The 23,613-nt window shown below is 45.0% G+C and overlaps 1 protein-coding gene across 1 annotated transcript in view; it reads right to left on the bottom strand.

The window, feature by feature from the left end:
* Positions 1 to 23,613, bottom strand: part of LOC126424605 (endothelin-converting enzyme homolog) — a 324,277-nt gene that overhangs the window by 115,007 nt on the left and 185,657 nt on the right. The window contains exon 12 of the mRNA XM_050087344.1: positions 17,115 to 17,214. Within this exon, the coding sequence (XP_049943301.1) occupies positions 17,115 to 17,214 (100 nt within the window). The remainder of the gene's footprint in view (positions 1 to 17,114; positions 17,215 to 23,613) is intronic.

Here is a 23,613-nt window from a genome sequence, read left to right as displayed (position 1 = left end):
ACTACTGGCCATTAAATTTGCAGATGATTAAACGGGTATTCATTGGTCAAATATGTTATACTAGAACTGACATGTGGTTACATTTTTACGCAAATTGGGTGCATAAAGCCTGAGAATTCAGTACCGAGAACAACCACCTCTGGTCGTAATAACGGCCTTGATACGCCTGGGCATTGAGTCAAACAGAGCTTGGATGGCGTGTACAGGTACAGCTGAGGTGACCGAGACGTGCAACCAATGGCACCCCAACACGATACCACAGTTCATCAAGAGTAGTGACTGGCGTAGTGTGACGAGTCAGTTGCTCGGCCACCATTGACCAGACGTTTTCAGTTGGTGAGAGATCTGGAGAATGTGCTGGCCAGCGCAGCAGTCGAACATTTTTTGTATCCAGAAAAGCCCGTACAGGACCTGCAACCTGCGGTGGTGCATTATCCTGCTGAAATGTAGGTTTTTGCAGGGATCGAATGATGGGTACAGCCACGGGTCGTAACACATCTGAAATGTGACGTCCACTATTCAAAGTGCCGTCAATGCGAACAAGAGGTGACCGAGACGTGCAACCAATGGCACCCCATACCAACACGCCGGGTGATACGCCAGTATGGCGATGACGAATACACGCTTCCAATGTGCGTTCACCGCGATGTCGCCAAACATCATGATGCTGTAAACAGAACCTGGATTCATCCGGGAAAATGACGTTTTGCATTCGTGCACCCACGTTCGCCTTTGAATACACCATCGGAGGCGCTCCTGTCTGTGAGGCAGCGTCAAGGGTAACCGAAGCGATGGTCTCCGGTCTGATAGGCCATGCTGCTGCAAACGTCGTCGAACTGTTGGTGCAGATGGTTGTGGTCTTGCAAACGTCCCCATCTGTTGACTCAGGGATCGAGCCGTGGCTGCACGATCTGTTACAGCCATGCGGATAAGATGTCTGTCATCTCGACTGCTAGTGGTACGAGGCCGTTGGGATCCAGCACGGCGTTCCGTATTACCCTCCTGAACCCACCGATTCCATATTCTGCTAACCATCATTGGATCTCGACCAACGCGAGCAGCAATGTCGCGATACGATAAACTGCAATCGCGATAGGCTACAATCCTCCCTTTATCAATGTCGGAAACGTGATGGTACGCATTTCTCCCCCTTACGCGAGGCATCGCAACAACGTTTCACCAGGCAACGCCGGTCAACTGCTGTCTGTGTATGAGAAATTGGTTGGAAACTTTCCTCATGTGAGCACATTGTAGGTGTCGCCACTGGAGCCAACTTTGAGTGAATGATCTGAAAAGCTTATCATTTTCATATCACAGCATCTTCTTATTGTCGGTTAAATTTCGCGTCTGTAGCACGTCATCTTGGTGGTGTAGCAATTTTAATGGCCGGTAGTGTATATATCGGAATATCGATGTTCTGTCAGCAGCCGTAGCTGCTATCGCAGATTTTACATTGTTCTTCAAACGGGTGACTCTTTCGTGCCCTTTAGTGCGTTCTTTTGATGTTTTCCCAATTTCGTTCAGTTAGACTCTGACACTAACTCATATCACTACAAAGACTCCCAAAGTGTGGAGACAATCATTAATATCTGAGCGAGTTTTCACATGCATGTCCGAAGGGACCATGTAATTCGGAATAATACAGGCTCTGTAACATTGTAATTATCTGCCGACACCGGGAAAAGGACTTTCAAGTATAATGTGTCCTCTGTAGGAATATACGTAATGGATGTACGAGTACCGGTCAAATGGCAGCTGGCACGGTAGCTCAGCGCGTTCGGTGAGCGAGATTTAAAATAATAATAATAATAATAAAATCTGAATGAATAGCTCAACGACGAACTTGACCGGGGGGGGGGGGGGGGGGGGGCGCATGGGACGTCCGCCGCGAGTCGTCATTCCATTATACAGCTGATGATTGTCCATATACGCAACTGCAAATAGATTTCATATCCTGCAATGTGTGGTGCTTGTGGTGTGCGGATCACCCTGCGCCACATTTTATTGGACTGAGTTTCATTTTGCGACCTGCAGGCCGCGGCGAATTTGCCGACGGATCTGTCCCTTATTTTAGGTAACGTTCAAACGAATGTGGTTAGAGTTTTAAAGTTTTGTGAACTGTACAACATTTTTTTCAAGATGTTAGAGAGATGGCTTCAATGTGTTAACAGTGTGACTGGCTAACCGACGGTTTTTTGTAAGTGGTCACTGCATTAGCCCGTGTGAGATAGAGTGATTGTGTTGTCACCTCGAGTGAGATGGAAGTAACAGCATGAGTGTTATTTTATAGGTTTCCCCATCACTGTATGACGACATTTTCGTAATTTTATCTACATTCGTTTCCTTTAATTGCGTAACGGCCCTGATAGCCCCGCCGTTGAACGCCTGTGAGCTCCAAACACACGCACACACATTTGTCTGGAGTGAAGAATGGGACGGAAGTGAAACGTGAATTACAATCATTTCAAAAATTTTGAAACATGATGTTACAGAGGAATGTTGAAGATAGGATGGTGTATCGAGTAACTAATAAGGAGGTACCGGGTAGAATTGGAGGAAAAATTTATGTCACAGCTGGACTAAGAGAACAGATCGCTTGATTCGATATATCCTGAGGCATACAGGAATCATCCACGTAGTGACGGAGGTAAAAGTGCGCGGAAAGGGAGAAGGTTTTTAGTGTAGAGGGTTCAAAATGGTTCAAATGGCTCTAAGCACTATGGCACTTAACATCCGACGTCATCAGTCCCCTACTTAAACCTAACTAACCTAAGGACACCACACACATCCATGACAGGATTCGAACCTGCGACCGTAGCAGCAGTGCGGTTCCGGACTGAAGCGCCTAGAACCGCTCGTCCACAGCAGCCGGGTCCTTGTAGAGGGAGATGAAGTCTTGAGCACCGGTAAACAGCTTCGACTGAATGTACGAGAACGTACTGAGAAGTACGGCCCCAGAAGTTTTTATTATCTGAAATCACCTGATGGATGTCATGCATGTTAATCAGACAATATCACTGCTTGGCTGAGGCAGTTTGCAGTCCTCTGCCGCTAGAGGGCTCCAAATTGTAGAGTGTAACAACGCGATGTGTAACGTAACTATGACGGTGCAGAAGAAACAGCTTGCTGTAATCGAGTTTCTGTCCGCAGAAAACTTCGTCCGCACATAGGGCACCCTCTCTTTCAGCACGAGAACGCCAGACTACACACGAGCGCTGCGACAATTCGACGCCTTCAGTTCACTGACATCGATCGTCCTCCATACACTCCTGACTTGCCCCCATCCGATTTTCATCTGTTTCTAAAACTTAAAACCACGATCGACGTCTTCACTTGGATGGTGATCAAGCGGTGCAAGCAATGGTGAGGTTGTGATTCGACAGCATCAACAAACGTTTCTCGATGAGAGAAATGGGTTCCTTGCTAGGGTGACTATGTTGAGAAATAAATATGTGAGAAGAAGAAAAAGATTTCGAATGTTAATAAAGTTTGTTTTGTTCAAAAACGTTTATGAGTTTTCACATAAAATACTCTGGAAATGGAAGAGGATGTAGATGAAGATGAAATGGGAGATATGATACTGCGTGAAGAGTTTGACAGAGCACTGAAAGACCTGAGTCGAAACAAGGCCCCCGGAGTAGACAATATTCCATTGGAACTACTGACGGCCGTGGGAGAGCCAGTCCTGACAAAACTCTACCATCTGGTGAGCAAGATGTATGAAACAGGCGAAATACCCTCAGACTTCAAGAAGAATATAATAATTCCAATCCCAAAGAAATCAGGTGCTGACAGATGTGAAAATTACCGAACTATCAGCTTAATAAGTCACAGCTGCAAAATACTAACACGAATTCTTTACAGACGAATGGAACAACTAGTAGAAGCCAACCTCGGGGAAGATCAGTTTGGATTCCGTAGAAACACTGGAACACGTGAGGCAATACTGACCTTACGACTTATTTTAGAAGAAAGATTAAGGAAAGGCAAACCTACGTTTCTAGCATTTGTAGACTTAGAGAAAGCTTTTGACAATGTTGACTGGAATACTCTCTTTCAAATTCTAAAGGTGGCAGGGGTAAAATACAGGGAGCGAAAGGCTATTTACAATTTGTACAGAAATCAGATGGCAGTTATAAGAGTCGAGGGACATGAAAGGGAAGCAGTGGTTGGGAAGGGAGTAAGACAGGGTTGTAGCCTCTCCCCGATGTTGTTCAATCTGTATATTGAGCAAGCAGTAAAGGAAACAAAAGAAAAATTCAGAGTAGGTATTAAAATTCATGGAGAAGAAATAAAAACTTTGAGGTTCGCCGATGACATTGTAATTCTGTCAGAGACAGCAAAGGACTTGGAAGAGCAGTTGAATGGAATGGACAGTGTCTTGAAAGGAGGATATAAGATGAACATCAACAAAAGCAAAACAAGGATAATGGAATGTAGTCTAATTAAGTCGGGTGATGCTGAGGGAATTAGATTAGGAAATGAGGCACTTAAAGTAGTAAAGGAGTTTTGCTATTTGGGGAGCAAAATAACTGATGATGGTCGAAGTAGAGAGGATATAAAATGTAGGCTGGCAATGGCAAGGAAAGCGTTCCTGAAGAAGAGAAATTTGTTAACATCCAGTATAGATTTAAGTGTCAGGAAGTCATTTCTGAAAGTATTCGTATGGAGTGTAGCCATGTATGGAAGTGAAACATGGACGATAAATAGTTTGGACAAGAAGAGAATAGAAGCTTTCGAAATGTGGTGCTACAGAAGAATGCTGAAGATTAGATGGGTAGATCACATAACTAATGAGGAAGTATTGAATAGGATTGGGGACAAGAGAAGTTTGTGGCACAACTTGACCAGAAGAAGGGATCGGTTGGTAGGACATGTTCTGAGGCATCAAGGGATCACCAATTTAGTATTGGAGGGCAGCGTGGAGGGTAAAAATCGTAGAGGGAGACCAAGAGATGAATACACTAAGCAGATTCAGAAGGATGTAGGTTGCAGTAGGTACTGGGAGATGAAAAAGCTTGCACAGGATAGAGTAGCATGGAGAGCTGCATCAAACCAGTCTCAGGACTGAAGACCACAACAACAACAACTCTGGGGCATTACTTTTCAGCACGACCTCGTATTGGGGGCAGTCAAATTAAAACGAAACAGATACAAAAAAAAGCAAGCAGACTGTGTGTTATTACGAAAGTAATCGTCGTAGCTGTTAATAAATTTATCCCACTGTCAGACAAGGCGTGCAATTTCTTCGTCCCAAGCAAATCGACGATCACGAATATCTTTATCCTACGGTCCAAGAATATGGAAATCTCATGGCGAGTCATCGGGACTGTATGGAGCATGCGTGTGGACTTCTACAATGAAGTCGAAACAGCCTTGGCAACGTTTGGCCAGAGATTATCCTGCAACAGGACGATGCCGTTTCGCCTTGCGATTTCCATGTTTTTGAAACAGAGAAGATAGACATTCCTGGCCTGGTCACCAGTGAGGTGGATGCTCGGGTGAGATACACCAAACAACACCTTATAATCAGGAGTTCATTTATTCACCTCTTCACACAAGTAAGGCTTACACAGAACTGGACGGCGGAACTACACAAAGATAATGTTTCGCTTAGTCCAAAGATGATGCTCAGATCGATACTGGTGTCGACCTCATCGGCGCCACATAGCCCACCCCCCCCCCCCCCCCCCGCTCTAAGGAGTACACCTGACACGCCGGGGGGAGGGGAGGTGACAACGGCGTCGGCAGGGGTGGTCAGCCGGACCACGCTAGGCTCGACAGCGTCGTCGGGGAGCTGTGTGGGTAGATGTCGTGAAGGATGTTCCGTCCAGCTACCGAACCTGCAAGTCGTTGAAGCGAGCCGGGCGTCAGACTGGGCGTGATGGTCGTGCGGCGACAGGTAGGCCGGCGGTTGGCGGGTCGAACGGAGCGACGACGACTATACGGTGGGCGTGGCGAACAGACGAAGCATGTCCAGGTCGACGTCGGGCGAGAGGGGAGCACATTTCACCAGGTGGCAGGGAATGGTGGAGGTTGAGTCATCAGCACTGGATGAAGGCAAACACACGACGAACAGTATTAACGAGATGTCGTGGATTATGTCCGGGGGGACAGCCACAACCAACACCTCGAGCGAGGGCACGTTCAATATTGGGGGGGGGGGGGGGTGAGAAACCTCGACAGGGCGAGGCAGGCGACGCGGGAGAAGTCGAAGAGACCGGAGAAGGGCCCGGCGGCGAGGGCGTGACCCTAGGTAAGCTCCACGTGGAAAGCATGTGATCACTCAAAAAATGGTTCAAATGGCTCTGACAAGGGAACCTCCCCATCGCACCCCCCTCAGATTTAGTTATAAGCTGGCACAGTGGATAGGCCTTGAAAAACTGAACACAGATCAATTGAGAAAACAGGAAGAAGTTGTGTGGAACTGTGAAACAATAAGCAAAGTATACAAACTGAGTAGTTCATGGGAAGATATGCAACATCTAGGACACTAGAAACGCAGGAGGCCCGTGGTCTCGTGGTAACGTGAGCAGCTGCGGAACGAGAGGTCCTTGGTTCAAGTCTTCCCTCGAGTGAAAAGTTTACTTTCTTTATTTTTGCATAGTTATTATCTGTCCGTTCGTTCATTGACATCTCTGTTCACTGTAATAAGTTTAGTGTCTGTGTTTTGTGACCGCAACGCAAAACCGTGCGATTATTAGACGAAAGGACGTGCCTCTCCAATGGGAACCGAAAACATTTGATCGCAAGGTCATAGGTCAACCGATTCCTCCACAGGAAAACACATCTGATATATTCTATACGACACTGGTGACGGCATGTGCGTCACATGACAGGAATATGTTGTCGACCCACCTAACTTGTACACTTGGCGAATGGGTAAAAAGATTCTTCTACCTTGCCCGATTTAGGTTTTCTTGTGGATGTGATAATCACTCTCAAAAAAGTGATGAAAACATAAGAGTTTGTCACATAAACTGAAACTAAAAAAATTAAATTTTTCACTCGATGGAAGATTTGAACCAAGGACCTCTCGTTCCGCAGCTGCTCACGTTACCACGAGACTACGGCGCTCCTGCGTTACCAATGTCCTCGATGTTGCAAATCCTCCCATGAACTACTCAGTTTGTATATTTTGCTTATTGTTTCACAGTTCCACACAACTTCTTCCTGTTTTCTCAATTGATCTGTGTTCAGTTTTTCAAGGCCTATCCACTGTGCCAGCTTATAACTAAATCTGAGGGGGGTGCGATGGGGAGGTTCCCTTGTGTGCACTATGGGGCTTAACATCTATGGTCATCAGTCCCCTAGAACTTAGAACCACTTAAACCTAACTAACCTAAGGACAGCACACAACACCCAGCCATCACGAGGCAGAGAAAATCCCTGACCCCGCTGGGAATCGAACCCGGGAACCCGTGCGTGGGAAGCGAGAACGCTACCGCACGACCACGAGATGCGGGCATGTGATCACTCGACGGAGTGCGTGAGACCGAAGTAGAGGGCGAGGTCGGAGAAGATTGGAGCTGGAAGCCACTCGACTGAGTGAACAAGTCCAACGTGGAGGGAGTGGTCGGAGCGTCGTGAGCCACGGCGGTGAGTGGCGCGGTCGTGGCCTGAAGGGTAGAAGCGGGCTCGACGTGAGTAGGCTTAACCCTCAAACGGAGTGGTGACTTCTTAGTATCATAAATGGTGTTGTGGGATCCAAAAGGATACCACTCAATTTTATCCATGAAAATGAATTTACTTTACTTTAATTAGAAATATTTATTTATAAATTTCTTAATTGCCTGTGTTACAATACAAAACTTGAGTTAAACTAAAAAAAAAATCTCTGTAAAAATCACAAAAGGAAAACAAGTTTATGCAACACTATTTAACGCTGAAATGAAATGCATGTGAACATATGTCATAAGATGCCTAAGAATTGTGAGCCATTCTATAGAAAATCCAAGAAATCACTGCTGCAGGATCATTTTTCTTCCTCTCATCTCTGCTAGTTATGTCATCAAATCTTAGGCAGTAAAGAAATATCAGCACTCTCTTCATGGATAGTGTGGCGCGGAAAATATCTCTTCCAGTGCCGTCTGCTGCAAACATAGACTCCAGATTTTCATGATTAGATTTCAAAATGGCACTGAAGTATAATAATCCAAATAGTGCCCTAAGTTCATTGACGTTCATGTCTCGTAGTTCTGTGCGCAGGTCATCAGAAAATTTTGATCGATATGAAGAAGTTTTCACATTGGCGTTACTCTCAATTTCTTCTAACATATCTCTGGTAAACAAACACTCCCACCCTTCCAATGGACTGCATGAGTCTCCCAATCGGCTTGCAGGGCCTATCAGTGTAGAAATTTTACTATCAAGTTGTGGGCTGGTGTTCTCACATTCCTTTGAGGTTCTAGAGTGGACCACATATACCTATTTCTGCCATAGAAACTAGATGATTCCCCTCTATGTTTATTTCCCTCTAATTTATCTGATTCACTAGAGTCACGACTTTGTTCTGAAGTAGTTTCATGTTCACTGTTGTAAAAAGGGTCATTTTCATCGTCCAGGTCATTTACATCACTAGTCTCTTCTCCTTCTTCTAGTTCTTCTAGCAAAGCCTCGAAAACTTGGAATGAGCACTGACATACGTGAATGAGAGCTCGAAGCCATAGTAACACTGAAAATAAAACACTCACTAAGCCTAATAATAAAATGACATTTCGCAGATAAGTAAACTTTTGACTCAGGGCAAGAAACACTTACGGTGTCATGGGGTCAATAATGACACCACCCAAAATTTACAGCTGCGCCCTGAGAAAGAGAACAACTCGACAATGCTGCTAGTTCGTCAGGAGGTTCACTATCAACTGCCGAGAAGGTATGTAGAACCGCCAACAATAGAATGACCAACAGAGCAAATGGCACGTGTGTACAGTTTGTTAAAAGCAACGGTGGTAACGTTAAGAGTGCAACGGGAATTCCACTGTTAAATGCAGAGGAGAGAGCAGATAGGTGGAAAGAATACATTGAAAGCCTCTATGAGGGTGAAGATTTGTCTGATGTGATAGAAGAAGAAACAGTAGTCGATTTAGAAGAGATAGGGGATCCAGTATTAGAATCGGAATTTAAAAGAGCTTTGGAGGACTTACGGTCAAATAAGGCAGAAGGGATGGATAACATTCCATCAGAATTTCTAAAATCATTGGGGGTAGTGGCAACAAAACGATTATCAAAAAGGACCCCACAACTCCGTTTGAGGGTTAAGTCTGTTGAGAGAGACTGTAACAGCTGAATCTTTTATCTAGATGTCATAGATGTAGGCTGAGCGCCGGAGAACTCGGTATGAACCGGTATATGGGGCTTGGAGTGGAGCACGGACAGTGTCCTGGCCGTCGATTTGCTTCGGATGAAGAGATGCACTCTTGGATACAATAATGGTCCATAGGCAACCGCAAACGATTTTCCGTTGTCCAAGATTTTTTCCAAGGTTTCATAGAGATGGTGTTAATGCGTTAACCGTGTGACTGGGTCACTCGCGTTTTTTTTAATAAGCGGTCAGCCAGTGATATTTCCCTGTGCCCTTCTTTTAGTTCCTCAGTCGTTTCACTTGTTTTTTAATCTCATGTATAGCACGAGATATTTTCTCTGTTTCACCGTCTTGTCTCACTGTGGACTGAATTCATTAACAGTTATGGCGATTACTTTCGAAATATGAACAGCTTTTTCCACTTATCTCGTTTTCATTTGACCGCCTCTTATGAAGCAGTATTTATGGAGATTTGAAGAGGCTACACAACATAGAGTAGGGTGAAGAGCTCTATCAGCAACAGCGACAAGAAATCAGACAAGAAAAAGAAACAAGCGATGTACGGAAGCACAAAAATTTACTGTAATCCGCATAAAAATTACCACGCAGCCTAAATTACGAGTGGATTTTATGAGTAACTATTTTTAACTGTTATAAGCTACAGTGTCTTTCAGGAAGTATCTGTGAAGATACCATTAGCCGTGTTCCCCACTAGAAATCCAGCGCTGATCTCTGGCTGTTATTATACAATGAAGCGCCAAAGAAACTGGTATAGGCATCTGTATTCAAATACAGAGATGTGTAAACAGGCAGAATACGGCGCTGCGGTCGGCAACGCTTATATAAGACAACAAGTGTCTGTCGCAGTTGTTAGATCGGTTACGCTACAACGGCAAGTTATCAAGATCAAAGTGAGTTTGAACGTGGTGTTGTAGTCGACGCACGAGCGATGGGACACAGCATTTCCCAAGTAGCGATGGCCGGCCGCGGTGGCTATGCGGTTCTAGGCGCTCCAGTCCGGAGCCGCGCTGCTGCTACGGTCGCAGGTTCGAATCCTGCTTCGGGCATGGGTGTGTGTGATGTCCTTAGGTTAGTTAGGTTTAAGTAGTTCTAAGTTCTAGGGGACTGATGACCACAGCAGTTGAGTCCCATAGTGCTCAGAGCCATTTGAACCATTTTTTGAAAGTAATGATGAAGTGGGGATTTCCCCATACAACTATTTAAGTAGTGTACCGTGAATATCAGAAATCCGGTGAACATCAAATCTCCGACATCGCTCCCACCCGCAAAAGATCCTGCAAGAACGGGAGCAACGACGAGTGAAGAGAATCGGTTCAGCGTGACGGAAGTGCAATTCTTTTGCAAATTGCCGCAGATTTCAGTGTTGGGCCATCAACATCATCGATATCGCCTTTGGGAGTCTAAGGCCCACTCATGTATCCTTGATGACTGCATGCCACAAAGTTTTACGCCTCGCCCGGGCCCGTCAACACCAACATTAGACTGTTTATGACTGGAAAGACATCGAAAAAGATATTATTGTCGGAAGGACAGACTCAGCATACAGGAAAGTCAAAACAACCTTTGGTGACATTAAAAGCAACGGTGGTAACATTAAGAGTGCAACGGGAATTCCACTGTTAAATGCAGAGGAGAGAGCAGATAGGTGGAAAGAATACATTGAAAGCCTCTATGAGGGTGAAGATTTGTCTGATGTGATAGAAGAAGAAACAGGAGTCGATTTAGAAGAGATAGGGGATGCAGTATTAGAATCGGAATTTAAAAGAGCTTTGGAGGACTTACGGTCAAATAAGGCAGAAGGGATAGATAACATTTCATCAGAATTTCCAAAAATCATTGGGGGAAGTGGCAACAAAACGACTATTCACGTTGGTGTGTAGAATATATCAGTCTGGCGACATACCTTCTGACTTTGGGAAAAGCATCATCCTCACAATTCCGAAGACGGCAAGAGCTGACAAGTGCGAGAATTATCGCACAATCAGCTTAACAGCTCATGCATCGCAGCTGCCTACAAGAATAATATACAGAAGAATGGAAAAGAAAAGTGAGAATGCGCTAGGTGACGATCAGTTTGGCTTTAGGAAAAGTAAAGGGACGAGAGAGGCAATTCTGACGTTACGGCTAATAATGGAAGCAAGGCTAAAGAAAAATCAAGACATTTTCATAGGATTTGTCGACCCGGAAAAAGCGTTCGACAATATAAAATGGTGCAAGCTGTTCGAGATTCTGAAAAAAGTAGGGGTAAGCTACAGGGAGAGACGGGTCATATACAATATGTACAACCCCAAGAGGGAATAATACACTCCTGGAAATGGAAAAAAGAACACATTGACACCGGTGTGTCAGACCCACCATACTTGCTCCGGACACTGCGAGAGGGCTGTACAAGCAATTATCACACGCACGGCACAGCGGACACACCAGGAACCGCGGTGTTGGCCGTCGAATGGCGCTAGCTGCGCAGCATTTGTGCACCGCCACCGTCAGTGTCAGCCAGTTTGCCGTGGCATACGGAGCTCCATCGCAGTCTTTAACACTGGTAGCATGCCGCGACAGCGTGGACGTGAACCGTATGTGCAGTTGACGGACTTTGAGCGAGGGCGTATAGTGGGCATGCGGGAGGCCGGGTGGACGTACCGCCGAATTGCTCAACACGTGGGGCGTGAGGTCTCCACAGTACATCGATGTTGTCGCCAGTAGTCGGCGGAAGGTGCACGTGCCCGTCGCCCTGGGACCGGACCGCAGCGACGCACGGATGCACGCCAAGACCGTAGGATCCTACGCAGTGCCGTAGGGGACCGCACCGCCACTTCCCAGCAAATTAGGGACACTGTTGCTCCTGGGGTATCGGCGAGGATCATTATCAACCGTCTCCATGAAGCTGGGCTACGGTCCCGCACACCGTTAGGCCGTCTTCCGCTCACGCCCCAACATCGTGCAGCCCGCCTCCAGTGGTGTCGCGACAGGCGTGAATGGAGGGACGAATGGAGACGTGTCGTCTTCAGCGATGAGAGTCGCTTCTGCCTTGGTGCCAATGATGGTCGTATGCGTGTTTGGCGTCGTGCAGGTGAGCGCCACAATCAGGACTGCATACGACCGAGGCACACAGGGCCAACACCCGGCATCATGGTGTGGGGAGCGATCTCCTACACTGGCCGTACACCACTGGTGATCGTCGAGGGGACACTGAATAGTGCACGGTACATCCAAACCGTCATCGAACCCATCGTTGTACCATTCATAGACCGGCAAGGGAACTTGCTGTTCCAACAGGACAATGCACGTCCGCATGTATCCCGTGCCACCCAACGTGCTCTAGAAGGTGTAAGTCAACTACCCTGGCCAGCAAGATCTCCGGATCTGTCCCCCATTGAGCATGTTTGGGACTGGATGAAGCGTCGTCTCACGCGGTCTGCACGTCCAGCACGAACGCTGGTCCAACTGAGGCGCCAGGTGGAAATGGCATGGCAAGCCGTTCCACAGGACTACATCCAGCATCTCTACGATCGTCTCCATGGGAGAATAGCAGCTTGCATTGCTGCGAAAGGTGGATATACACTGTACTAGTGCCGACATTGTGCATGCTCTGTTGCCTGTGTCTATGTGCCTGTGGTTCTGTCAGTGTGATCATGTGATGTATCTGACCCCAGGAATGTGTCAATAAAGTTTCCCCTTCCTGGGACAATGAATTCACGGTGTTCTTATTTCAATTTCCAGGAGTGTAAGAGTGGACGATCAAGAACGAAGTGCTCGTATTAAGAAGGGTGTACGACAAGACTGTAGCCTTTCGCCCCTACTCTTCAATCTGTACATCGAGGAAGCAATGATGGAAATAAAAGAAAGGTTCAGGAGTGGAATTAAAATACAAGGTGAAAGGATATCAACGATAGATTCGTTGATGACATTGCTATCCTGAGTGAAAGTCAAGAAGAATTAAATGATCTGCTGAACGGAATGAACAGTCTAATGAGTACACAGTATTGTTTGAGAGTAAATTGGAGAACGACGAAGGTAATGAGAAGTATTAGAAATGAGAACAGCGAGAAACTTAACATCAGGATTGATGGTCACGAAGTCAATGAAGTTAAGGAATTCTGCTACCTAGGCAGTAAAATAACAAATGACGGACGGAGCAAGGAGGACATCAAAAGCAGACTCGCTATGGCAAAAAAGGCATATCTGGCCAAGAGAAGTCTACTAATATCAAATATCGGCCTTAATTAGAGGACGAAATTTCTGAGGATGTACGTCTGGAGTACAGCATTGTATGGTAGTGAAACGTGGACTGTGGGAAAACCGGAACAGAAGAGAATCGAAGCATTTGAGATGTGGTGCTATAGACGAATGTTGAAAATTAGGTGGACTGATAAGGTAAGGAATGAGGAGGTTCTACGCAGAATTGGAGAGGAAAGGAATATGTGGAAAACACTGATAAGGAGAAGAGACAGGATGATAGGACATCTGCTAAGACATGAGGGAATGACTTCCATGGTACTAGAGGGAGCTGTAGAGGGCAAAAACAGTAGAGGAAGACAGAGATTGGAATACGTCAAGCAAATAATTGAGGACGTAGGTTGCAAGTGCTACTCTGAGATGTGAGATGAAGAGGTTACCACTGGAAAGGAATTCGTGGCGGGCCGCATCAAACTAGTCAGTAGACTGATGACAAAAAAAAAAAAAAAATGACTGGAAACATGTTGCCTGGACGGACGAGTCCGTTTCAAATTGTATCGAACGGATGGACCTGTACGGGTATGGAGACAACCTCATGATTCCATGGACCCTGCATGTCAGCAGGGGACTGTTCTAGTTGGTGGAGACTCTGTAATGGTGTGGGGCGTGTGCAATTGAAGTAACATGGGGCCCCTCATACGTCTAGATCCGTCTATGACAGGTGACACGTACGTAAGCGTTCTGTCGGATCACTTGCATCCATTCATGTCTATTGTGCATTCCGATGGACTTGGGCAATTCCAGCAGGACAATGCGACACCCCACACGTCCAGAATTGCTACATAGTGGATCCAGGAACACTCTTCTGACTTTAAAACTCTTTCGCTGGCCTCCAAACTCCCCAGACATCTACGTTATTGAGCATGAAGGTCGTACCTGTACGATACCATTGGTGATCTTGCAGCTCTCGAAGAATGAAATTACAATTAAATCGGACCTTTAGCAGTTTACAGGCATTGATAAATATCGCGGGGGAGAGTTGAAAAATGCGTGGCCCCACAGGGATTCGAACACGGGACCTCCTGCTTACATGACAGACGCTTTATCCGACTTAGCCACTGAGGACACAGAACAGAATGCCACTGCAGGGACTCATCTCTGGCACGTCCCCCGTGAGAGCCACACTTTCCAACTCTGTCCACACACTACATTTGTAATTCTCCTGTCCACTACACTCATTACTCGCGGTAGTCAGTCTAACGATTCCCTTTACACGAAGATGGTATCTGTTCATTTAGGCATGTCCGAAATAACAGATACCATCTTCATACAAAGAAGGCTTACCGGCCAATGATCTTCAGTGCAGATGCACTTGCATGCTCAAACTCTTACGGGAATCGGTAGATTGACTGCCGCGAGTAATGTGTGTTGTGGGCAGGAGCATTACAGACGTAGTGTGGGTCTCACTGGGAACGTGCCAGAGATAAGCCCCTGCCGTCTCACCGTTCTGTGTGTCCTACGTGGCTCAGTCGGATGAAGTGTCTGCCGTGTAAGCCGGAGGTCCCGGTCAGGGCACACATTTTTCAACCGTCCCCGTTGATATTAAACAACGCCTGTAAGCAGCTAATGGTCTGATTTCATTGTAATTTCATCATTGAGCATATCTGGAATTCCTTGCAACGTGCTGTTCAGAAGAGAGCACTTCTGCTTGATCGGGGGGAACCTACACGATATAACGCATGTGTACCAGTTTCTCTAGTTCTTCAGACTAGCTGACGCAGAAGACACGAGGGGAAAGTTTTGAGCACTGCTTGTTTCTGGGCGGGACTGTGGTACGAAGCGGCGTTTAAACACCTGTTTGTGTTTGTCAGCTTCCTATACACTCTTTGTGCTAGAGTGTGTCGTCTTCTACAAACTAACCTCTAGGGACGGGACACCGACCTCACAGTCGCCAAGGTGAAGTCGATTTTCGCTTGAACACCATTTAGAAAATCGGCGAATCTGCTATGTAACCAGTAACTCCACTTCATCGCTCAAACGTCAGAAATTGCTGTTCCGAAATCAACGTCGCCAGTGGTTTCCACTCGTATTCAGTTATTCCGGCAAATCAGAAAATTCTTTAGATAGACATCACCAGACGGGTCGAAGAGTCAAATCTGATGAAGATATTCAAGAGGAGCGTGATGCGGCCTATTGTTCGGTCTCCTTCTCTTGGTATATTCTCGAAGCTGCGACGCCGATTTTTTTATTGACTATTTTATGTTTTTTTAATAGTCGCGAGTCGTTAGGTAAAAAGAATAACAGTATAAGAAGGTACAGTCTTTTATAAATAATCTATCCAAATGAAATTATGGATGCGAAACAAAACCTCGTAGTTTTCGTGACTACGATGTAACACATGCAAAACGGTTCTACGGTCGAGAGCTCTACCACTATCTAATTCTACCTGTGAAAGCTTTCTCCAGTAGTTTATATATTTTGGTTAGATTGTTGATTTTCCTGCATGTGACCGTTTCTTGTCTTTCCACATTTAAATGAAAGTTACGTAATCTAAAGTATTATGTTGATAATTCCCGACTAGCTCACAAATGAAATCTAAAGATAGCAATTATTGCTCGCAGTCGATTGATAGATTAGGGCTTAACTTCCTGTTAACAACGTGGTGCCGGCCGCGGTGGCCGAGCGGTTCTAGGCGCTCAGTACGGAACCGCGCGACTGCTACGGTCGCAGGCTCGAATCCTGCCTCGGGCATGGATGTGTGTGCTGTCCTTAGGTTAAGCTTAAGTAGCTCTAAGTTCTAGGGGACTGATGACCTCAAATATTAAGTCCCATAGAGCTCAGAGCCATTTGAACCATTTTTGAACAACGAGGTCATCAGACATGGTGTCACAATTGAGAAATACTTTGTACCAAGGTCCTTCGAATACCCTCTGTACCGCAATTTTTAGACAGTTTGCATGAATCACATTTAAAAGCTAGCTAGATTCAGACAACTGTTGGTCTCTCGAGTCTCTGCCATTCACATCTTAGGATAAAGTTTCCCCAAACTACTTGTAGGAAAGTCCCTTGATTTCAAAACTGTCGTATTTTCTTTTTTTCAAACGCAAACGTGAGACATGATATAAAACGCAAGTCACAAGACACCAGAGACAGGGGACAAGAAGGAAGAAGAGCTGACACTATGTCTTAAATCAGTATACATGTAAATGGTAAAAACAATACACCAATTGCAGCTTCACGTTCTTTAGACTTTGCTGTTCGTAGTCTTTTGACATTTATTATTTCAGTGTTAATGTCATGAACAGTAATAAAAACTTGTCTCGTAACACATGCTAATTATTCAGAATGGTAATTTCTATTTTTTCTGCCGAGGTACTAGAGTGATCACACCAACCACAGAGAAGATTCTACCTTCAACGACAACAGCCAATGGAGTCTGCTGACTTTCACTGCGAATGAAGTTGGCAATAGGGGAATTCTGGGCTGTTTCCTGAGTTCTTGTGGTACTGCGCTCTCTGTCTTTGCTGAGCTCGATGTTAAACTCTCTCAGTTTATTCTTCACTGGGAGCGTAGCTCTTGGCTTGCAAGGCGTGCTTCTGGTTCGGCTACTGACCTTCCTGCGCGTGTTGTTGAGGAACCTGGGCTCTGCGACGTACATGTAGCTCACCACCATCCCCAGCAGCTGGTTGACCGCGCTGGCGCACAGCAGGGGCCTGCAAAACACCCACATACATATAGCGACAGCTTGACAGCTCGTGCATCCGAGTTTCTCACAAGAAAACTATACAGAAGAATGGCAAAGAAAGTTAAATAGCTGCTAGACGGTCAGTTTGGTTTTCGGAAGGGTAATGGCACCAGAGAGGTAGTTCTGACGTAATTTACGAGGGCGGTTCAGAAAGTAACCTCCGATTGGTCACAGTGCGGGTTGTGGGGGGAGTAGCGACGCCATCTGTGCGTTCACGCACTCAACAGGTCAGTCGGCATCAAGCCGTGGTCGAGTGAACGTCGTACCTACGCTAGTTTAGTTTTTGTGGCAGTTTGAAATGTGTGCTGCAATAGAAAACCACGCCAAATGTGAAGTGCGTGCTGTCCTAAGGTTTTTTACAGCCAAAGGATATTCTGCAGCAGCTATTCGTCGTGAGCTTTGTGCCGTGTACGGACCAAGAGTTATGAGTGAAGGAGTTGTCCATAAATGGGTACGTTTATTTAAAAGTGGACGAGAAAACGTTCATGATGAAGAGAGGAGTGGTAGACCATCATTGGTGACTGACGAACTCGTTCATACAGTTGATGCAAAAGTTCGTGAAAATCGACGTTTCTCAATGTCGGAGTTGTCTACTGGTTTTCCACAGATTTCTAAGACTCTCTTGTACGAGATAGTGACAGCAAGATTGGGTTACCGTAAGTTCTGTGCATGATGGGTGCCCAAAATTCTTACCGACCACCACAAAACTCAAAGAATGGCCTCTGCATTAGACTTTCTGTCATGTTATGAGGACGAAGGAGAACCATTGTTAAACAGAATCGTGACCGGTGACGAAACCTGGATTAAGTATGTGAACCCTGAGACAAAAGAACAATCAAAGATGTGGGCACATTCAAATTCGCCTACCAAACCAAGAAAAGCCTTGCAAGATTTTTCTGCCAGAAAACTGATGGCAACGGTGTTTTGGGATGCCAAAGGGGTGTTGTTGGTTGAATTCATGGAATGTGGTACGACCATTAATCAAGACGTGTACTGTGAAACAATAAAAAAGTTACGACGGGCTATACAGAACAAACGCCGTGGTATGCTGACTTCCGGTATCGTTTTTTTGCACGATAACGCCCGTCCTCACTCTGCTCGCAGAACAGTGGCCCTTCTTGAGTCCTTCAAGTGGGACGTTATCAACCATCCATCTTACAGCCCAGACCTGGCGCCAAGTGATTATCACCTCTTCATGCATTTGAAGAAATGGCTCGGGTCACAGCGGTTTGATGACGACGAAGAGCTCAACGATGCGGTCACAGGCTGGCTCCAGGCACAAGCGGGTGATTTTTATGCAGAAGGAATTTCAAAGCTTGTGAAGAGATACGATAAGTGCCTCAATCGCTATGGAGACTATGTAGAAAAATAGTGCAAAGATGTAGTTGTAAGATGTATAGATTAAAATATTTTTATTTAACTTGGTGTATTTTTTTAAATCAACCGGAGGTTACTTTCTGAACGGCCCTCGTATAACAGAAACAAGAGTCATGTAAATTAAGAAACGTTGGTGGTAGGATTTGTCGACAGCAGTGTAGGATGGTGTAAGATATTCGCCTCTACTGTTCAATCTATACATGAAAGAAGCAATGATGGAAGTAAAAGAAAGGTATAGCGTCCCCAGTGAAATAATACTAAAAGACTTAAAAAAACGCTATTTATAAAGAAGAGACATTTAAAATTTAATAATATACATTTTTCTCATGTACCAGTATAATAATAATTTCTCTGTGTAAGTTTCGATGGCAAAGAAATATAACAAAATGATCTAAAGAGACGACAAGATACGCTCTTTTGTTAATTTTTTAGTCGTCTTCGCTTCTTCTCTTGTCTTGGTTGTGTGTAGACGGACATCTTGCGAGTGCTGGCAAATGTAAGCATAATTGTTGTGGTGTCACCGCCAGACACCACACTTGCTAGGTGGTAGCCTTTAAATCGGCCGCGGTCCGCTAGTATACGTCGGACCCGCGTGTCGCCACTATCAGTGATTGCAGACCGAGCGCCGCCACACGGCAGGTCTATAGAGACTTCCTAGCGCTCGCCCCAGTTGTACAGCCGACTTTGCTAGCGATGGTTCACTGACAAATTACGCTCTCATTTGCCGAGACGATAGTTAGCATAGCCTTCAGCTACGTCATTTGCTACGACCTAGCAAGGTGCCATTATCAATTGCTGTTTATCATGTGATGCATGTACCATCAGACCGATGTTCACCAATTATGGATTAAAGTTAAGTATTCCAACAGCTACGTACTTTATTTGCTAGACTCAAATCCTTTAACTGTTCCAGACCTCACGCCAGCCTGCACGAGCTTAAATGCGTGCCTTTCGGCTTCACCTCCTAGTGGCTTGGCTGTCTTGGCAAGTCACAACAATTGTAATAATTAAGGAAATAATATATTGATTTAATATTATTGCGCACTTTTAATTTGTAAGAGGTGATCCTGATTTCATGTCCGCCTTCCTTGAATTAACCTGCATTCGAGTAATTTACAGTTCAACAATCGCAGCGGTCGATGCAGCCAACGATGCCATTACGTGGTGATATTAACATAAAAATTAGCGGAAACGAAAAACTCGCCCGCTGTTAACATAACATACATTTTTCTCCACAGCCGCCCGATGCTGCAGGAAATACGTAGCTTTAAGATTCATATTTTCAGTACCACAGCCGAGAGCCAGAGCCAGGACTCCGACTACAATTCAATGGTTAACGGAGCTAAGAAGAAATACTCTCGCACGTGTGTGGGCAATCGTAATTGATAACTAAAGATTTTTTGCTTTAAAGTGAGCTGACTAGCCGAGGAAATTAATAGGGAAAGCTTACTCCATTGTTCAACTTATATGCTCATGTTTTAAGATTCAGTGAGTCTAACGTTCATTAATGTAACAAATAATTTATGCTGAAGATTAATATTGTTAAAAAATGGGAGAACTTCACACCACGTAAGTCCTCAATAATCAACATAATAATAATATATTAAATTACGACGGCCGACGGACGCGAGAAAGGATAAAGAGTTGGATTAAGATTCAGGGCGAAAGGATCAGTGATAAGATTTGCTGATGACACTGCTATCGTCAGTAAATGTGAAGAAGAACTACAGAATCTGTTGGTTGGTATGGTCTAAAGAGTGCAGAATATGGATTTAGAGTAAATCGAAGAAATACGAAATTAAAGAGAAGTAATACAAATGAGGACTACGAGAAAGTTAACATCAGATTTGGGGACCACGAAGTAGATGAATAAGGAATTCTGCTAGCGGCAAAATAACCAATGATGGACGGAGCAAGGACGAAATAAAAGGCACACAAGCACTGGCAAAAAGGTCATTGTTGTCCAAAAGTAGTCTACTAGTATCAAAGATAGGCCCGAACCCCAGGGAAGCCGGCCGCTGTGACCGAGCGAATCTAGGCGCTTCAGTCCGGAACCGCGCTGCTGCTACGGTCGCAGGTTCGAATCCTGCCTCGGGCATGGATGTGTGTGATGTCCTTAGGTTAGTTAAGTTTAAGTAGTTCTAAGTTCTAGGGGACTGATGACCACAGATGTTAAGTCCCATAGTGCTCAGAGCCAGAGTCTTGATGATTCTGGCGTTTAGACTCTTGCTCTTAATGGGGACTTAATATATACCATAGTATAGCATACTAAGCCTCTCAGCTTGGCAAGATCAATGTGTAGTATCCTAGTTGTGGTGGGGGAGGGGGGGGAGAGGCCAGCCACACCCCCATATGGTATGCAGAACTGCCATTACTCCACTACTACTAGTCACATAACAACATGACTTACACTGACTAACTTATGACCCAAGACTGCCCAAACAAAGTATATTGAGTTCAACGTGTAGATCTTATCAGCTATACACAGCAGCTGCACTGCGCTACTACATGTACATTATGCATAGCATATGGGTGGGGGGGTTTGGGGGGACCTCACCCTCCCCGCCCCCCCCCCCCCCCCCATGGATATTACACATTGATCTTGCCAAGCCGAGAGGCTTAGTATACTATACTATGGTACATATTAAGTCCCCATTAAGAGCAGAATTCTGGCTATGCCACCCTTATATATGTGTTTGAATCACTAATTTAAACTAACGAAGCGAAAGCAGACTGCCAAAAGAACAACAAATTCCGAAACGCCCTTTTACGTATCAGAAAACTGTTCTCCGATATAAAAATTTCAGGCATCAACTGTTAAAAGAATACTTGCCCTCACTTGGTTTCAAACCTGGTACCTTAAATACAACGAGCTGACGCTCTACCAACTTTTTTTTGTCGATCTCTTTTTGTTCGTTAGTGGTCGTTGTATGTGTTCGGGGCGAACGTCGCATGACGCTTGTTCAAGTTCGTCGTCGATCGATTAACTCAGTTTTTTTTTATTACAGAGGGTAGCTAACCCTCTGACCGAACACGCTGAGCTACCGTGCCACTATCAACTCAGCTTTCTGAGATCTTTACATTCATAGCTCACAGATACAATTTCCGTATATTTCGTAGTTCTCGCGTTACTTTTAATTACCGTTTACGCGGCTTCTACTCGACGACAGCACACAGTTCGGACTAAATCGATGTTTTGGTCGGTACTCTATCGACACACTATAACTGCACACGTCGTGTTGTGCCGACTCCACTGTAGCTTGAATGGATTTTTAAGTTTGTTTTATATGCCCGACATCGAATTTCACCACACAAGTCTCCAGGTTGAGCAGTTATTGCCCGATGACGACACGCAATACAGTTTGTTAAAGCGAAGTTCGCCGTTATTAATTATGTTTTTAGATTTAATTTCATTACTCGTACAGAGACTCAACGTTCCTTTGTTTAACAGCGCGTCGTCAAAATAAGTATGAAATGCTAATGTCTTTGCATTACACAATGTCGACTATTGAGTTAAAGTTCGCACCTATTTTGCCATTTTAGAGAAGAGAAACCTTAAGCGCTTCTGCTTCTATAGTTTCAGTATCAAATGTTCACTAATTTCAATTTACTTCCTATCTCAGTTCAGTATTTAACACAAATTATATATCAATGTCATTTCAGAGATATTCCGTCGGTTCCACACTAACGGAATAACACGTAATTGTCATTTAACATCACTTTTATCAATAATCCTTTTTCTTATGACGTAAATGTTAATGAATGATCACTATCTGGAAGGAAAGAGGGATTGATCCTAATCATGAGATAATAGCTTTTAATGAGCCCGCAATCGTTAATTAAATAAAAATTCACGATCAAGGGTGATATGCGAACAACTTTCGTTACGTTCGTTTTCACGTATCTGTCAAAACTAATCCTGTCGCCCACAATTCAAATTAACACTGACGTTAACCCCTTTTGTCGGAACATCGTAACTATTATGTGAAAGTTTATTCTAGTCCCCGAATTAATTCCTTTCAGATACGCGCACGACGGAACAGCAGAACTGAACACAAACGACTTGTTTTAGGCCGGCCGAAGTGGCCGTGCGGTTAAAGGCGCTGCAGTCTGGAACCGCAAGACCGCTACGGTCGCAGGTTCGAATCCTGCCTCGGGCATGGATGTTTGTGATGTCCTTAGGTTAGTTAGGTTTAACTAGTTCTAAGTTCTAGGGGACTAATGACCTCAGCAGTTGAGTCCCATAGTGCTCAGAGCCATCTGAACCATTTGAACTTGTTTTAACAACCGGACAACGCAATGACCTTACATTACGACAATGTCCGCCCAATGAAAATCTCTTTGACTTTATCTTTTCTACTCTGCTTAATTAAATCATTCGCCGGCCGGTGTGGCCGTGCGGTTCTAGGCGCTTCAGTCTGGAACCACGTGACCACTACGGTCGCAGGTTCGAGGGGACTGATGACCACAGATGTTAAGTCGCATAGTGCTCAGAGCCATTTGAACCATTTGAACAACTTATTCGGCTATTTAACGAAAACATCTAACAAATAAAACATCTAACAAAGAATAAAATAAATTTATCCCAACGTAAAAGATCCGTTATAACACAACGTTTGGTACCGATCTGAGCGTCCGATATCTGGAGGTTTCGGTGTGAGCCAGCCCGTCGTAAGAGCGTAAACAATATCGCGCATTTCTCTGCCTCTAGCTCGCTTCCTCGCGCTTTAAACGAGGGCGCTATACGAACGCCCCTCAGCGATTTGATTCATATTGACAGGGTACGTAGGGCACGAATAGGACTTCAACATGTGAAGACAGAATGACACAAGTCTCAAATATTTTAGACAAAATCGAATTTGAAAATTTTAGTCAAGCGTATGCTTTGCACGTACACTGTCCAGTTACACATGTCAGAAACCTGAGTACACACGTTTGGTAGAGCGCATCGCTGCGAGACGTTGTAAGTAGGCTGTTTAGGTTTTTATAT

This window comes from Schistocerca serialis, chromosome 10, assembly GCF_023864345.2.
Source record: "Schistocerca serialis cubense isolate TAMUIC-IGC-003099 chromosome 10, iqSchSeri2.2, whole genome shotgun sequence".
NCBI classification, from domain to species: domain Eukaryota; kingdom Metazoa; phylum Arthropoda; class Insecta; order Orthoptera; family Acrididae; genus Schistocerca; species Schistocerca serialis.
Note: the sequence above shows the minus strand (reverse complement) of the source record. Positions and strands in the feature narration are given on the sequence as shown.